Here is an 18,897-nt window from a genome sequence, read left to right as displayed (position 1 = left end):
TATACATTTATAAATCCATATATATGTTGTTATATATAGTACCTACAATTTTCCCAAACCGCCGGCAAATTGTTCGCTTACTTTGCTCAAGTTTGCAATGTTGTTTTGATGCATATAATTAACGGTCTGTAACCATGCCATGTTTGGACATAATGCCAACACATGTTGTATCCCTAGCTTTGCTTCAGCTGTCATTTGAAAAATGCAAGAGAAGTCTGCAATGATCCCTTCAGTATCGCACCATGCTCGTACAGTCTGAAATACAAATGCGTAACAGACCGCAAATTTTTAGTGCTCGCATTCGCTTCAACTCGTCTCATCAGCGACCAAAATCAAAATTTAATGGTACAAATAAGCCAAGTTTAAAATCCACATCAAGTTCAACAATATAAATTTTGTTTCATAAAATCCATATACATGTATCAAATGCAACAGAAAAACACAAGAATTAAACCATTAATTCAGATAAAAATCTCAAAGTTTGAATCTTGCACCCAACCCTTTGCTCGAAATTTCCCTGCTACTATGTTTCCAAGTAGCAAGGGGCTATCTGGTGCATTAGAATGCAATAATTACAAGATTAAAACTTGATGATTTCAAAATCTCAGTAAAATCCATACATAATTAGGAGACACAAAAAGGAACAAAAGGATATAAATACGTCACGGCGTAGTACCTGACGTGAGAAATCTATCACTAGTACTTGCGAAAGGGTTGCAGCCGGAAGAGAGATTTTTATAGGGTTTTGAGGTTAGGGTTTCTACCAGGCAGGATAAACGACATGTCGTTCGTGATTGTTGGTAAGGCTGACAATCTATTCGCATGATTATAGGATTGATTAATATTGTTCAACTAGTATTGCTTGATGTGTACTCGGAGGGATCTTCTAACTTAGTTGCTTAAGATCTTTTATTCTCGTATTTGAATTCCCGAACTTGATTCTCTTCTCTTCTAATATCGTTATAAATCAAGAAAAAAAAAAGAATAAATTGTAATAAGAGTTATTGTATTATTATATACCATTTTATATGTTGATCAACTCGTGAAAATAACATGAACACGACAGATATAATAAGTAAATTTGGACATGAACGTTTGAATGAAAAATATGTGCATCTAAATGAATTTTTTTTCCTTTTTATTAATTATTCATCAACATCACGGATTTATAACTCTTCTAAAAACCTTTAAAATATCAATTGAATACATGTGACTACCTGTAACATCCCACATTGACCAATAGAGAGAGGGTGATGTGCCTTATATGTACATGCCCACCTCTTATAGCATGAGGCCTTTTGGGGACTCACTGGCTTCAGGTTTCATCGGAATTCCAAAGTTAAGCGAGTTTAGGCGAGAGCAATTCCAAGATTGGTGATCCACTGGGAAGTTGCTCGTTAGTTCCCAGAAACAAAACCATGAGGGCGTGGTTAGGGACTAAAGCAGACAATATTGTGCTCCGGCGGAATCGAGACTGGGATATGACACGATCCGTCCCTAATTTTTCATGTAACTTTCTCCCCGAGTGTGTAAATTGACATTTATGCCCTTTTGGCAAAAGTGAAACCTGACGTGGACGTTGTTATTCGACTCTTAAATTAGTTTTTTCGTTATCGTAATTAAATAGTACTCGTTCTTACGAATGCGTGATCACGAGTTAGACCCAAATCAGAGTTGTAACGAAAAAGTTAAGCACAGTTAAAGTACGTTAACAACAGGAAAATTTGGTACACGCGTGTGTTAATTTATCAGTGTGGGAGACACTATTATTGATAAGGAGAAGATTTTTGATGTACGACTTACGGTACACAATCTGAAAATCTTATCCCCTTCTTCCTTTAAGAATTGGACCCATGCCCTTTTTCCTCACCACCACTTTCCCACATTATTGCACCCAATCAGATTTTTCTTCTTCTCAGCCAAAGTTGACAGAATATTCTGACATCGTTAGGTTTCGTTACTATTTAACAGAATATTCCGTCAAGTCTGACGGAATATTCCCTAGGTCTGTCAGTTTCTGACCTGCGCGTGAAGGCGCGTCCGGCCTCCGGTCGATGTGTGCTTGACGTGTACGGGTCCAAGACGTCGAGTAGAACATTTTTGTATATTAAACCCTCTGTTTGAGCAAACTATGGGGGTTTTCCTAGCCTCTTTGTGTATGTGTTAATTAATTAATTATTTTAGTTATTTCACATATAGGAGAAAATTATCCTGAAGAAGTACGAGGTCAAGCAAGGCAATAAGGTTACGATCCGACCACATATCAGTGAGTAGACGTTTGTTTTTATATATATGGTATATAAAGTTTTATAGTTTCTACAAATGTTTTTGAATTGATTCATGCCTATTATGCCATGATTAAATAATGTTATAAAAAATGTTGTACTGTTGTGAAATGCTAAAATAATACTACGGGATGCACATGTAAGTTTATTATGTTGACTAGAATTATTGAATCGTTATGGCATGCTTATATTTATGTAGTCTGCTCATCATTGTTGCACCCAATGTTAATGCTCACCCTGGGCCAGGGCCAGGGCTAGTATTTCACATGTATGTTCACATCCACACCGCACGCTCACCTTGGATCTAAATAGATGCCAGTCATGTCATACAGGTTGCAATAGGCAACTTCGACATCTTGTCGTACAGGTTGCAATAGGCAGCTCCGACTCGTATGTGATCGTGAATAGCGCCAGTCTTCACGTAATTGTAGCACTAGAGCGTATATTATGATTACACCCAGTCCTGTCGTACAAGTTGCATTAGGCAACTCCGACTTGTGTGTTGGCATAGATTAATAAGCATCAGTTCAATTGTACAAGTTGCATTAGGCGACTCCGACTTGTGTGCTAGCATAGATCGATGAGTAGCTGATTTTATTATGCTAATGTTGAGATATTATGATTGGCATATTTTGGGAATTATTGTTGATTTGCATTTGATTTCATATTTATACATAGTATGATTTTCTGGAAATTATACATGTTTTACAGCGAGGGGTTAGTATGTTCAGAAAATAAATGTGTTTTATAAACCCTTGTGTTTGCCCACTCACCTTTTTTTTTTTTTTTTGCCCCTTCAGGTCTTAGATAGTTGAATTCTCTATGGCATATGAGGAAACTCTGTTGGATTCTGACATACCTAAATAAATGTAGGGAGCATTTCTCGGTTATGTATTAAGTACTTAATTAGTTTTGACTACACTACCTTTGTCATCTATGCTCTAAACATTTGTGTTTTATGGGTTCTTCCCACTATTACGCACACACTTTATTAGCTTAAATAAATCCTAGTTTCGATTTAAATTTATCCATATTTTTATGCATCACTTTCCTTTATGGTTACGCCACCCTCGGGTGTCAACTAGCATGCATCAACTTCGGTTGGAGTGTGTCAATACACCCTAAAATTGCAAGCGTTAAAATTGGGTTCTGAATGTCATCAATATTTTTCACAAATATCTCGTTATGGAGAATGATTCATTCTCTCATGATTTAATTTAGGGCGTGTATTCAATTGAGAATTTGAGAGACTTTAATGGATTTATAAATTCATGGATTTTTATGGAGTTTAATTGATTTGTAGAGATTCCATATAAAATTTTGATTCAATTTCCCCGAAATCTCATGGGGAGAGGTGAGATTTGTAGATGCTTAAAATACATTACGAAATCTCTCAAATTCCCTCTAATTCTTCAACTTTATCAAATTCTTTAAAATCAATTTCTAATTTAATACAATTAGAATATTATAAATTTCTTTAAAATCCTAATTGAATACACCCGGATTTCTAAGGATTTTAATAAACTGTTTTAAAATTCTAATTGAATACACCTTTAATTTCAGAAAATCACTTAAAATCCTCATTGAATACCCATAGATTCATTAAAAGAATTAAAATCCCTCAAAATCCCAATTGAATACACCCTTCTTAATATGGAGGATTTTTTGAAATCTAAACATAGAATTGACCTCCCGTTTCATTTGATTTCGTCTCCTATAAAATGAAGTGCAAAATGATCCGCTTCGCTATACAAAGCACTGAAACCAGCAACTCTACAAGTTCCTCAACCACAACAATATCAAGAACAATATGGAGAAGAAACCATCTTTCAAGCTCGCTTCTTTGGTCCTTCTTTTTACTATAATTGCTTGTTAGTCCCTCCCTCTCTCTCTCTCTCACACACGCAATTTCACTTTGACACATTGGTTTAAATTAGTTTGTAATTTATACAGGCATGGCAATGTGGAACGTGCCGGGAGCTGAAGCAAGGGGAAAACTCCGGTGTCCGGGGATGATAGACTGCAGCAGTGTGTGCGAAGGATTTCCCTGGCGCTGCGTTAACGGCGAATGCATATGTGATGGTGGCAACGCTCGTCCCCAACTCCAAGTTGAAGCCAATTTTCGACCAAACCAATTGCCGTGAAATGCGAACAAGGGGATAAGGCTATAGTACTATGACATTGTCTGAGTTGAATAATTAAAGTAATTAATACCTTTATTATTTCATTGGCGTTATTGCTTTGCTTCTAATCTTGGTGATCATAAGAAGATTAAACGTCACATAATCCGATTACCAAGTGGCAACCATTCGAAATTCACGTTACGCCGAAGGCAACTAGTTTGACCTTTTTAAATTGGGAATTTTAACGAAAAGCCCACGATACTATTCATTTTAATAAAAAACCACATTTTTACAGTAAAAAGTCAATACTGATACTATTCACTTTACCCTTTATTTTGTCCTTATCATTAAAACTCAAAGTTTTCAAACCCTTTTCATTAGTTTTCCTTTTTAAATTTTAATCACTTGTTAAATTGTACACTTAGCTTCGAATTTGAATCACCCTGTGGAAAACACTGCTCATTTCCAAATTCCACCGAAAAGCCGATAGATCATACAGACAACCTATATGTACAGTAAACGAATTCTCGAACAATACAATACGTCCTGCTTAAACACCGTTTTATTCTGCAGAACCTAGAAATCCTAGTAACAAGACACCACGCTCAGTGTAGAGAACTAGAGTGCTCCAGAAGAAAATATCATGGAACAATGTGTCACCGGTATGAAAGGTTTATCGTGATGTTAGAGGCGTGAGAAAGCTTATTCGTCACAATTCGTCAACGAGGAAAGATTCCTGGTTAAGCAAATATATGGCTGATATGAGAACAATTACCATGAAAACATGCTTGAGGCTCAGGCGTTTGGCCTCTACCACTTCGACAGTGTCAAGTTCTGTATCCGAGCCAGTGGGACTATTTACAGAACTGGAAGCCCCCGCATCATTATCACAGTCAGGTGCCTCTGCTGACGCTTCATCCACCTGATTCAGTGAATATTGAAGAATTTGTGAGAAGAATGATCCAGAATGAGCAAATAAATCAGGAAAAAAAAAAAAAAAAACAGAAAAGGTCCATCTCAAACTCTGTCTTCCTGTTCATTATGTAGTTCTATGATTTTGAAAGGAAAACAAAGACAACTAAAAATTTCGTTGCAACCGCTGCGACTTAAAACTATATTGTCACCCCTTAATAATTGACAGTTATACAAGTGGCAGGCAGTCCTGGTTATGCATGAAGATCCAAAAGAATACCTGCCTGGAAACTTTTATCTAAAGAATACGTCACATCTTCCACGGATGTTTTTATAGAAGTAGCACTTGGAGGATTACACTGGAAAGACGGAAGCTCGTTGTTGTCAATGTGTTTATTGCAGCACTCAGTTGCATCTTTTTTGGTGTTCCATATCTTCTCCACCAGAAGTTTTTTGTTCATTGTTAAGGCATGCATCTGCACAGAAGAAACTATAGTTAACAGAAATACTATGAATATGCTTGTAATTTTTCTTAACTCGGACACCTTGCATTTTTTTCTTCGGTGTCAATTCAGCGACTTCTATTTTCCTATACGTATTCGAAGAGACAGATTTCTCATTTGAAACAGGGACTTGAGCACTAGAGGGAGTTGGTTATACAAGACATACCTGATTTTGGATGCGCTCCCTTTCTACGGCCAGTTGCATTGCCATATCCATAATGAGCTTGATCCTGGAATTGAGTTCTTCTGCACTTGCAAGTTTTGCATTGTTAGCTTGATCCAAAGACGATTCCAAGTATTCCACCCTATCCCTTAGAACAGTTATTTCCGCATTTAGTTCTGCATTAGTTTCAGATAACATTATACATTGCTCCTCAGTACTTTCTATCTTAATCTCTGCTTTGGAAACCTTTGATTTCAGATCTTCAATTAAAGTTTCCATATCCCAGATTGCAGCATATAACATATTCTGCTGTTCTTGACTTGCTTCGGAGGATGCTTTGGCATGCTGTAATTGTATCTCTACTTCCCTCAGCTGCTTCTCGAGACTTCCAACCTTTTTTTCTGTGCCAGTAGCACTTCCTTTGAGAAAACTCATCTCTTCGGTGAGTTCCATATTTGTTCCTGTTAATTCTGCAACCTTAAGTTCTGCATTCTCAGCCTTAACTTCTGCTACATAGATGTTTCCTTTCAAAGAGGCAACTAAACTTTCCATTTCCCCAAGTTTCTCTTCACTTGATTCATTCGTGGCATTTGCATTCTTCAACTGGAGCTGTGATTCTTTCAGCTGTTTCTCAAGGAGCGTCACCTTTTCTCTCAAAGCAGACAGTTCAACATCTTTCTTAATGTTCTCGGCAAGGATATTGTGGAGCTTCTGCAAAGCAGTATCTTTTGCTCTAAGCTCTTCCAGACTAGCTTGAAGTTTGGATTTTAACTCACTTTCTCGTTGAATTGAACCGTTCAGATTAAAATGAACAAGCTGCAGTCTACCTAATAACTCCTTCGAAATTCCCTGGAGAACCTCAGCAGCATTCTCTGCCTCTAAAAATCTTCCCCAAACAACTTCCGCAGCTTCTTCCATGCGAAATGATACCTGTTCAGTATGATGTAGCTTCACTTTAAGTTCTTCTTCATTTTGTCTTGACTCAGCTAATTTCTTCTCAAGATATAGCTCCCTTGTTAGAGACTTCTCCAGCATCCATAGATTATGTCTTTGTTGTCTAGGCATCCTTAAATTTGACATTGCATTTTTATTCGACAGTTGTGCATTCTCGGATAAATCCATGGCAATGTCAGTTTTCCCTGTTGACATGTGTGCCTCATGTAAATAATAACCATGTAAAAATGCATCGTCTCTATTTGAATTTAAAGAATCTCCAAACTAGACGGAAAAATTAGAACTTACAATTCTCATGCTCGAAAGCTAGAACGGTTCTCTGAAACCTTTCTGACTGCATCTTGACCTCTGAAATCTGCTGTCGAGATTGCTTTAGTGATTCTTCAGAATCATTTAGTTTTCCTTTCATTATAGAGTACAGTTCTCCCAAGTGTCTGCACGAAGATATTTTTGGATGCGCATCAACAATTTCCACCCGGAGATTATCCATGTAGCTGTCCAGCTCTCTGACCTCAGAATCTAAAATGCTAGACAGGAGATTGAATACCAATACTTTTTCAATAGAGTCTGCCAGAATATAGTCATTCGCGGTGGCCATTGCCTCAAGATCATTTTGCTGAGCCAAAAGGTACATCAGAGGTACATGGAGATTTGCTAACTTCTCAGAAGAATATGCCAAGTCCAAGTCCACCTTTGTTAAAACTTTCATGGAACTCTCTAACTCCTGCACGCCAGACTCGTTAGATGGCACAACATTGATATCACAAACAGCGTGGTCTTCCATGCCAAATGCTCAGTTCGTGCTTTCGCAACCTGATCTCTTCTCTCTGAGTATCGAAAAAGTTCCAAAAGAGAAGGCTGAGCAAGGCAAACTTATTTTAGAGCAAGAAATGATATGAATGAGCCCCAAAATATAGTCATTGGTACAGATAATTAAATCCATATTACCACCACTTGAAGAGACTAATCGAGATTAAGCAACAAAAATAACAAGCAAACGTCTGAAATTCAGTGTAAGCTAAAAATGAAAGTGAAACTTCACAACTCAATCAAATTCTGTCGACATTGATGTCCCCGCGTTAGGTGGGAAAACACATTCAGAATGGCATTGCATCTGCCTAATTAGCAGCGAAAGCCGCTACTAGGTTACTCTCCAAAATTATCACTTCAGTGATACAAGCACCAAATTAGATTAACCATTCCCTTCAGAATCCCTACTCATAATTGGTAAGGACTAAGGATACAAAAGCTTTAAGCTAAATCTATCCACTAAAATTGATGGATCAGAGATATTCTTCCAGGATTATAGATCTAAACTCTACGGGAAATTAATATGTATGACCGTTCATACACATTTCTCTCTCTTAAACAACAGCTTAGGCCAGTCGGGCAGCACGCCACTTTGCATCCAAGTTCGAATTTACCTCCTTATAAATTAGATTAGTTTAAAATATCGTCTTGTCAACAAAATATGCAACAAAATGAAGAACATCCAGATTTGTGACATGACAGCTCTGCATAAAAGTTTTGAAGCTAAAGACTTTCACTAAATACAACAAAGTTCCAATGATTAAGCAAATTAAACAAACAAATTTGCAGAATTGAGGAATAAAAAATGAATGCAAAATTTAAATATATAGAAAAAGCAATAAAAAATTATACAAAAAATAAAATAAAATAAAATAAGAAAAAAAAAAAAGGCTTTCTGGGAAGTTTGAACTTCTGCCTGGGTCCTCAAAAAAATACCTGGGAGTGGGAAGAAAGCTTTGCTGGGTCTTCTCAGAGCCCAGCGGGGAGCTAAACAGTAGGTTTAACGGTAACCGTCAGACCAAGGTGGACTTTTTGGGGTTTGCTGGGTGTGGTGGTTTCACTGGTTTGCTGGGCTGTGGGATCTGTGAAGGTGATGAGGTGAGAGGCGCGGGCTCCAATTCGTCAAAAACAAAACGAAAGTAACAGCTGCCGTACTTAGAATGTTGTGTGTTGTGCGGTGCACGGTGGCACCTACTCCACGTAGGCAGCAGCTCCTTCACTCCAATAATTGAGTAGTAAATTAACTACGACAACATTACAACGTACGCAGTACTCAGACGATCGTGTCCACCTGCGATTATTTATGACTCTTATCATATTCTATTCTATTGTAGCCCGTTGATTTTAGGTTAAGTTCTTGTATCCAACCGTCGTATACAATAACGGACAAAATCAAATAAGGCCAACTTAAGGTCAATTAAATCAAAATACGAACTCGTAGTTGGTGGATGTGGGGAAGGGAGTTCATTAAATTTGAAGATCCGAACTGTTGATATTTAATTTAACAGTTAATTTTTTATAACTTTTAAAGTGGACTCTTATTTGTAACCGTTGGATCTAATTTCAACGATCTGGATCTCCAAACTTGATGGATTAGGAGGAATGGATCCAGAGAATATCCCTTTTCCGTGGATGTGACCTTGTCTGAACAGTCAAACCTAAAAATTTCTCCTATCTAGACATTTCTTTTGTTTATTTATTTATTTATTTTTTTTTTGTATTTTTCTTTTGGAGGAGCTGATAAGACTAAGAACTCAAGAACCAAGTTATTAAATTTTGTTTAAATATTTGAGCAATAATTGCATTGAGGATCTGTATTGTGCAGGCGATTGGGATTTCAATATTTTACTTCTTTTCGTTGAAAAATAATAAACTATATTAGTGATAGAGAATATTGTAGCCCTACCCCTACATAAGGGCACTTCCATCTGGGGTGAGATAGGCCGGTACACAGCAAAAAAAATAGCCCAGCACCTAGGGAAGTCTCTTTAGCCTAACATATTGCTTAGCACCTAGCCCAAGCTGGTCTCCAAGCCAACCCAAAATTGACAGACTTTGGGACCGGACCATCTGATGCCATGTTGACGCCAGCATGGCGTCGAAGGGCAATTCAAATTTTTTTGCGCCAGGCACATGCAATATAGGCGCACGTGGGCGCGAGTAGCCGACAAGTTTGTAGACGGGGGCCCGCATGCACAGTGCACTCAAACCTCAACCAGGGAGACCACATGGGACGGCCTGCGCCATTGGATTTCCAATGGCTAGTTTTTCTAGACCATTGGATTTCCAACTGTAAAAAAAATTTGAATTTCAGTTTTGATCTAGACCGTCTGATCACATATCAACGGTCCACGTTCTTCCCCACAATTAAAAAAAAAAGGCCCAACAGTCAGAATTCTAACCGTTGGCCACGTGGTGCCTTATAGGCTGATGGATTTGAATATTTTTCAAATCCAACGGTCCAGATTAATTAACTAAATTAAAATTTATTAAAAATTATGAAAAAAAAACATAATTTTTTTTTTTTAAATATAGAAATATTTTAAATATTTTATCTATAAATACCTAACCATCATCTTCCACCTTATACCACATTTCAATATTTTCTACACTTTCTACATTTCAATATTTTCTACACTTTGAGAGAAAAAAATAACTTCGTGGAAGCTCATTGAAGATGTTACGTTGTGTGAATGTTGGGTTCACACAACTCATGACCCGATTATGGGTAATGAGATGGATAAGCAAGAAATGTGGAGTAAAATTTCGAAAAAGTTTTGCGATGTACATGGAAAAGACGCCAGAAGTAGTCAAGGTCTTCGGTCTGGAATGATCAATTCATGGAGTAAAATTACGAAAGCGTTTTGCGATGTACCGTTGAACGATCAATTCATTGTAACGTCTATCCAGTTCCAACGGCTCGTGTTGCACGGGATCTTCGGTCCGGTCATGAGCACAATAGATACATGTTCTTGAGTTATTCATCGGATCCGGCTCATATTCATTGACGACATCATAATCATACTCATCTTCCACAATCATGTTGTGGAGAATAATACACGTCATCATGATGGATCGAAGAGCCTCGACATCAAACATTCTAGCAGCAAACCTAACAATCACCCAACAAGCTTGCAGGATACCAAAACAACGCTCCACATCCTTCCTACACCCATCTTGACATTTTGCGAAGTGTTTTTCTTTTTCACTCTGTGGATATGGCACTGTTTTGACAAACGTCGACCACCTTGGGTAAATGTCATCTGCAAGGTAGTGTGGTCCGTCGTATTTATGGTCATTAACCCAATATATGCATCTCGACGATTTTCCTTGCAACAATTCGTCGAACACTGGAGATTGGGCAAGGATATTTAAGTCATTTTGAGCTTTTGGAACACCAAAAAAAGTAGGCCAAATCCATGTATCAAATAAAGTCATCGCTTCCAAAATGATATTTTTTGCTCATTTTCTATCGCCATAAGCTCCTTGCCACGCACTTGAACAATTTTTCCAAGTCCAGTGCATGCAGTCGATGCTTCCAATCATGTCAGGGAAGCCTCGCATCTCACCCTTCCTCAGAAGCCTTCGCATGTCCCTTGGCGTGGTGTCCGGAGGTACTCATTGGTGTACAGGGCTTCAATTGCAGAGCAAAACCGTATCAGGGACTCCAGAACAGTTGTTTTTCCAATCCTCGCGATCTCATCCACTTAATCTGCAGATACTCCATATGCAAGCATTCGCAAGGCAGCCGTAATTTGTTGCTCAAGAAAAAGACCTAGAACACAAAAAGCATCATCTTTTTGCACAAAGTATGGATCATGGTTGCAAATTGCCCTTATGATTTTTTCAAACAAACTTTGTTGCATTCTAAAACGACGTCTAAAAACATGATCAAGGAATATGCTGTTGGGAATAAAATAATCTTCCAAGAGATCTTTACCTCGTCTTTCCCTTTATCTATCGAAATTTGTGACACGTTTGGGTTTGGCTATATGACCCATAACTTCCATGACATGGCGGGAATGTGAGGCCCTCTGCCTTTTATGGTCATCATCCTCATCCTCATCAATTGCGAAAGCTTCATCTCCACCTCCACCTTCCTCGAGATTGATTAATTCTTCATGTTGTGCCAACAGTCTTTTCTGTTACTCCTCAAATTGTTTATGCACTCTCCTTGAAGAAGACATTGTAAAAAAAAACTCAAGATTTGAAAACGATGAAGAAGGATTGAGAGCTAAAAAGAAGGATTGAGTTTGATGTGAGGATGGACATAGAGAGGTAGGGTTTATATGGACAAAAAAATAAAGGATGAGGTTCTGGACAATGCCACATGGCACTACGTGATTAGTTGAAAATCTTATCGAAATCTTGGCTAAATTATTGCAAACAAGAAGTGACACGTGGTGCGTCAGGATTGGTTGAAAATCCTATCGGAAATCCATCCACAAAATAGTACTTTCAGATAATGACACGTAGCGTAATAAGATTGGTTGAAAATCTTATCGTAATCTTGGCTAAATTATTGTAAACAGATAGTGACACGTGGCGCGTCGGGATTGGTTGCAAATCTTAGCATAAATCTATTAACAAAATAGTATTTTCGGATAATGACACGTGGCGTGACGAGATTGGTTAAAAATCTTATTCGAAATTAAAACTATTTTTTTTATTTATTCTTTTATAAAAAAATTTAAAAAATTTTAAATGGGCTGGGTGCTAGCGCATTTTGTAGAGGTGGAGATCGTTTGTGCCAGCACATTTTTAGACTTTTTGCCAACACATTTTTTTAGGGGTGGAAATGCATTTGGCCTATTACTGTTCATTGGAGTCTATCACTGTTCATTGAGTGGATAAATGCATTGGATACTGGCGCATATGTGTTAGGGGTGAAACTGCTCTAAATAAAGCAGACATAAAAACGTAAAAAAATCCAATGAAATGAGAACTACAACCAAAAAATAAAATAAAGCCCCACACAAGTTTAGACTCAAAAAAATTTAAAGGCAACAAACCATTACAAAATAAACCTAATTCCCAAAATAAGATGTAGTCCGCCGCGGCCACATTTGCTAAGTCAGCGGCCTCCAAGGTCGCCGCCAACGAGGAGATAATCGATGTTCAGGCCAGAAATAGCATCGCAGCACCACACCAAGCCCAACTAAGCAACCTGGAGGAAAAGGGTTTGGAAAACCATTACGTAACCCACCGACTTAAGACACAAAAACACCCCAATCATGTCCACTCGTCCCCTTCTGGCAGCACCTAATGTATCTTCAGCTAGACGTTCACGTGATCCAGTGGTTCGGTCCTAAGAATTTGTACGGTTGAGACAATAGTTTGATGTAGCACTTCGTTTGCAGCCAATACAAAAGAAACTCCCCCTTTTCAATGGAGTTATGCATAGCATAGCAGCATAGGTCGAAGATGTGAATTGACTTATTTAAGAACCTCGACGCAGAGGTGGAGTACTTTTCTTAATGGAAATACTATTAAAAGTTGCAAATGATATACATCTCTCTCTTAATCCATGTGAGGAAAGCCTCCTAAATCATCGTTTGGTATAAAGAATTGGACTGAATGAAATGGATAAATCACTATTTACAAAGCACGTTGAAAGAAGAAATGAAAAAGTTGTGGCCAACTTGGAGCTAGGAGAGAGATTACTCAGAAAAAAAAGTAAAAAATAAAAAATAGCCATTACAATCCTTCTCAAAACGAGAGAATAACAAGAGAGAAATTATTTTCATGTCTAATCTTCTTCTAATTTCTTCAAATTACAAATCACTCTTCTCTTATCTAGTTCAATCATGTATACCAAACAATACCTAAATACTGAAACATCTGCATGCCAGACCACTAAAATCTAAATTACAAAACATTCGATATCCCAAACACTCACTTTAATTTCCAAGCGGCAAGCAGAGGATGTCAAAGTAGGGAAAAAACATGCTCAAACAACAGTACTCTTATCCGTTGCCCTACAAAGAGAGACACTCTCTTCCAATCCAAAAGCCTCCATATTACTTTTCTAAGGAGTCTTTATACACATATCCCATCCAAGCAAAATGATTTTCCATCTTTTTGGACCCATCCTCCACTTAGTGTTTTTATCTATCTTTTGTTAGCCATGTATCATTAACTAAGCAAAAAACAACACAAAAGGATTGAAACAAATCTCCCACTGTGTCTGCGTCACCAAACACTGCAGAAGCCACATGTTATTAAATTAGGGTGTGACGTTTCGATACTTGCTAGCTATAGCTTTCCATGCATCTGCATTTACTCTTTCATCGACTTTTTGCGGTGTTTTGATCAATTAGGGTTTTGGATTAGATAAAGACATTATCCTTACCAAACAAGAAACATTGCTCGTGAGCTTGTACTCGGAACAAATATTTGTAATGTGACTGCAAATTTTGTTTAAATGGTGGACACGTAGTGTCAAGTACTAAGGAAAGCCATTGATAGAGCATCATCCGAAATAAGCAACGTGGAGGAAAAGGGTTTAAGCATTATATTTCACTAATAAGGTTTTAGCATAGGAGTAGGATTCTCTTCGTTCCAAATTCTTCTCCTCTCCAATCTTCTTCTATTTGAACCGTCACAATTAAGTCACGTCAACATTTTATATTGATTTCTTTATAGAAAGAGAAAGACAAAAATGAAAGTGAGAGATAAGGGAAGGGGAGAGGATTTAGAAGGGAGAATCCGTATAGCATAATAAGGAGCTAGTGATTCCAAGATAAATTACGAAGATAATGATAAATGATAAAGTTCTAGGTTCAACTTATATAGGTAGCTAGTGAATTCACATGGATAAGAGTAAGGATAAACTCTTAACGGTATAGTTGGCCCTCGCTGCTGCATGATTTACCGACTCATATTTTATATTAGACGTTCATGAAATATCAATTACAAATTATTGTAGTCAGTGTGACCGCTACACACTCAAAAAGGATTAACGTCGACAGTCTACAATACCAAATCACAAATTATTTTGAGCCGTTAATAATATAAACATGGGTAGTGGTATCCACACATCCATTTTCATTTTTCACACGTTTTTCTCAATTTTCGATCGTCGAATTGGATTAATTGAAGAAGATCAATGACAAAAAATTAACAATAATATGTGAGAGGTAAAAATAGGTGTGTTACCACTATCCATATATGATCAGTACTGCTATTACGGCAAGAAATCGTGATCTGAATCGACACTTTACCTTACAAGACCTGATTTTTCACCCGTTTATCTGTACCTACCTACTATATGCTTAAAGAGTCCTATTAGCAGTCCCTACGAGTCTCTGGTCTCTCCATTCATATGCATGCATGGAGAGAAAGGTGGAATAGCAGACACTCTTTTATCACAATGCTATACCATACAAAGGTCCATTATTTCTCTTACATTTTGCAACTTTTGCAGGAGAGATCAAAAGGTAAAAATCCAGGGGAAAAGGAACAGGAAAGGAAAAGGAACAGGAAAGACCCCCACATTTTAAAGAAGCATAATCTGCTTAGAAAGCTTGAAAATAAAAAAGGTGGATCATATGGAATTAGGGTTTCAGAAAAGCGAGCCAAAAGAAGCCAAAAAAGCTTGAAAACAATCATTCAATTTCGACCAGCATCTTATAATGATTCAATGTAATGATTTTGCATGAAATTCATCATCAAAATATATATATTTTTTTGGAGGAGATCATAATATTATCTGTTGTGTCCATTGTAGACCCAGCCCAGCTGACATTCTTCCTTTCCTCTACTCTTCAAGATCTTAATTTGCATCCTAATTATTAATTAGTTAAGGTTTAACTTAACTAAATATACGTTCATAGGAATATGGCCAAGTCAAACAAAATGCGCTGTGCAATTCGAGTTACATATTCCATCATGCACTTACTTCCTTAATTAATTGATTAATTCCTTGAAAGTAACTTTAATTAATTTTTAAACAATTTGGTGAGAGAAAGGAAGAAATAGATTTGCAACTTAAGAAGGACATATATTGAATGGCTGTCTCACTTGGACAATTTGTTTAACTTGAATTATAATTTCTTGGGTTTTCTAGTTATAAATTCTTAATTATGCACACATGTTTTAATTGAAATGTATATAAGAATGTTAAAGATCAACTAGCATTTGTTTTGGTGATAATTGTCTAGCTCATTTGACTGAAAAAAGTATCAAGTTCCATTAACATATATAAGCAAGAGTGTGTAATGAGTTTGATACTTAATTACATATGATTTGTTATTACGTAATTTTATTGTGAATACGTTATCTCATCGTCAAACTATAACTTATTGTTTTGACAAGTTTTAAGTTTAATAATTAAAAATTCTTGTACGTGCGTAAATTTAAACTTGCATGACACTGTTTGTAAGCACAATAATGAAATTACATAATTCGAAGAAGTCTGAAACGTGCTTGTCCAATTGATTAAAAGTCATGATGAACATACTTGGTTTAGAGTCTTTGATCGAGGTTAAATAATTCTAAAGCTCTGGTTAAGAGATCTTGAATCCCCACTCTCCTATTATCCCATGTTGCCATTCCATGGATGGGATTTGATTGCTTGCTTTGTTTTTGATTTCCCAAAAGGAGAGCCATCCATTGCCAACCAATACCATGAACCTACCCTCACTACTATATTATAAAGGGATGTACTATCCACACATTTTATTTTACTTCTCACATACTCCTTGATAATTTATGTCCGTTGATCTTCTTCAATTCACTGATCCGATGGTCGAAAATTAAAAAGATATGTAAGAAGTAAAATGAAGTGTGTTGATATTATACTCCTATTATATATTATAAATATATTTATTTCTAACTTTCTTGTGTATATTTCAGATAATGACACTAATCAATTGGCCTCCTATACAGAAGAGCACACAATTACACGTGTCAATAACCCATTTGCCTTGTTCTTGGCTTCCTCATAATTTAATTGGAGAAATTGATATGGAGGAATCTTAATCTCTGTTTCCTTAACGAGAGATTTTTCTATTTGATCGGCACACGAGGTAGTACATCACGTATCATTATACAAATAAAGAGATATGTATATTAAAAAGTTAAGAATTTAACAAATAAAATTTCTCACTATTTATATAAAAACACGTAGTATTTCATCAATATTTCCTTCGCAATGAAAAATATTTGTTTCCTTAACAAGGCGGCAGCAGCCTCAGCCTGAGCCTGAGTCTGTGGGGTTTTGTTTTCGTTGTCTTCTCCATTGGACTATCCCCCACTAACCCAGTTTATTCATTCTTTCTCTTACATTGCACATCGAGATGATTAATCATTTTTTATGTAGTATTTAATCATAATATATAGACTAACTTTTACATGTGTGTTTAGTTTATTTTCCGTCTTGTCTTTCCCTTCTCTAGGAGTAGAAATGCTTTTAGAAAAGTTTAAATCGCTTTTAAATAATCAAAAGTACTTTTATTAATGTCATACATAAATAATTAGAAGTGTTTAAAAATCCTAACAGTGTTGTTTGATGCTCACACGAGCACTCGAAATTTTGATTAAATTTTATGTGCAAAAATACTTCTATTAAACCAACACAAAGTGTAAAAATTTTATGATAATTCAGAGTACAAACCAAAGAATTTCCCTCAAACAGAACTAGTTAAAAAACCAAATGAACACAAATTAATCATGCACGTCCCTATTTAGTCAAATTTGTATTGTTTATAGCTTGAAGGTTTAAAGAGATTAGGATTTTTTAAATAGAAAATTAATAAAAAATGTTTGAAAACTTTAAGTTTTAACGAAAAAGATAAAATAAAAAACAAAATAAATAGTATTATAATTAATTTTTTAATTTTAAAATATAATTTTTAATTAAAATGAACCGGAAAACTTTTTCATTAAAATTATCATTTTCAGAAAGAGAGTGGAGGGGAGATTCCATTATTCTAAGGCTTGGGTCACTGTGATTGCAAGTCCCAATGCCAACTAATAATGACATGAGAGAGAGAGAGAGGGACAGTCCATCAATGGTAAGCCATAGCTACTATACTACGACTCATGTTTTTTCGGAATTGGATCCCCTCCTGAGAGATCACGATCCTCCTAATTTACTAACATGGACCGTTGAATTTTGATCAAACGGTTACAATTATTATAACTTTTAGAGAGGTCCTCTATTTGTAACCGTTAAATCAAAATTCAACGGTCCATGTTAGTGGGTCAGGAGGATCTTGATCTCCTGCTCAGGAGATGATCCAATTCCTGTTTTTTCAATAGTTCTTGCATGACCTTTAGGTAGGACAGATTTTTCAGTGTGCTTGAAATACAAGTTCATACATTACATTGATTATATAATTACAAGAACACTTGAAAAAAATAATTTTTACAAATTGTAGTAATATGTGATCCATTGTCCTGTGTTCTAGCACACTAAAATATCTCTAGTACAACTTGTTCAAAAATAAAGATTTTAATACTGTTTTGGATGATTAGATCATGAGGCGTATATCTCTTTCTACATCCCTTTCTTTGTTTGTACATTGTTTTTTTTTTTTTTTATTAAAAAAAAAAAGGCCAAAAAGGAATAATGCGGACGAAAAAAATGAAGTATGAAAATCACTTTCCGCTAAATGTATATAATAGGATCCACCATAAAACAAACAGATACATCAAAATGTGCTACTCTGCTAATATAAGATGGTCAAGCTATCAAGATGAAGATAGCATAGATCTTCCCAAACAATAATGCAGGGTACATAAACCAGATGGCTTAATTAGTTTCTTAATTGACTATTAATTATTCCATTAGAAAATGCAGTGAGAAAAATGAGTTAGATTTGAGGCCCTTGATCAAACAAACCAGATTAAAGATGTTATTAAGCTCATGTCCCAAGGTGCAATGAAGAACAATGCAATGAGTCTGCTTAAGCTAATGCAATTATTCAACTTGATCGAATACAACAGAGTTTAAAAAAAACAAACACCCAAGTAATTTAAATAAATAAATGAAGAATTGTCTCGATGAGTTAAGAATTTTCTCTTTAATTCATTGCGTTTCAAGTTTAACTCTCTCGCTTTTTTGTGTAACTTAGAATCGTATTAATATCACTTATAATAAAGAAAACTCAAGTAAAATAAAGAGATTGGTTAAAGTGAGTAAG

General features: G+C 36.2%; 1 protein-coding gene across 3 annotated transcripts; it reads right to left on the bottom strand.

The window, feature by feature from the left end:
* Positions 1-4,829: 4,829 nt before the first annotated feature.
* LOC137737200 (WPP domain-interacting tail-anchored protein 2-like) lies at positions 4,830-8,910 on the bottom strand. Of its 3 annotated transcripts, none has more exons than XM_068476610.1 (5): positions 8,687-8,910; positions 7,229-7,798; positions 5,990-7,125; positions 5,601-5,796; positions 4,830-5,330 (listed from the first exon to the last, which is right to left on the bottom strand). In XM_068476610.1, the coding sequence occupies exons 2-5, from the start codon at positions 7,722-7,724 to the stop codon at positions 5,323-5,325; spliced, it is 1,836 nt and encodes a 611-aa protein (XP_068332711.1). In that variant the 5' UTR covers positions 7,725-7,798; positions 8,687-8,910; the 3' UTR covers positions 4,830-5,322. The 3 variants fall into 3 exon arrangements, with proteins under 3 accessions (XP_068332711.1, XP_068332709.1, XP_068332710.1); XM_068476608.1 differs by having other exon boundaries at positions 5,605-5,796; XM_068476609.1 differs by having other exon boundaries at positions 5,605-5,796; positions 7,229-7,767.
* Between the last annotated feature and the right edge of the window lie 9,987 nt (positions 8,911-18,897).

Source organism: Pyrus communis, chromosome 6 (genome assembly GCF_963583255.1).
Source record: "Pyrus communis chromosome 6, drPyrComm1.1, whole genome shotgun sequence".
Lineage (NCBI taxonomy): Eukaryota > Viridiplantae > Streptophyta > Magnoliopsida > Rosales > Rosaceae > Pyrus > Pyrus communis.
Note: the sequence above shows the minus strand (reverse complement) of the source record. Positions and strands in the feature narration are given on the sequence as shown.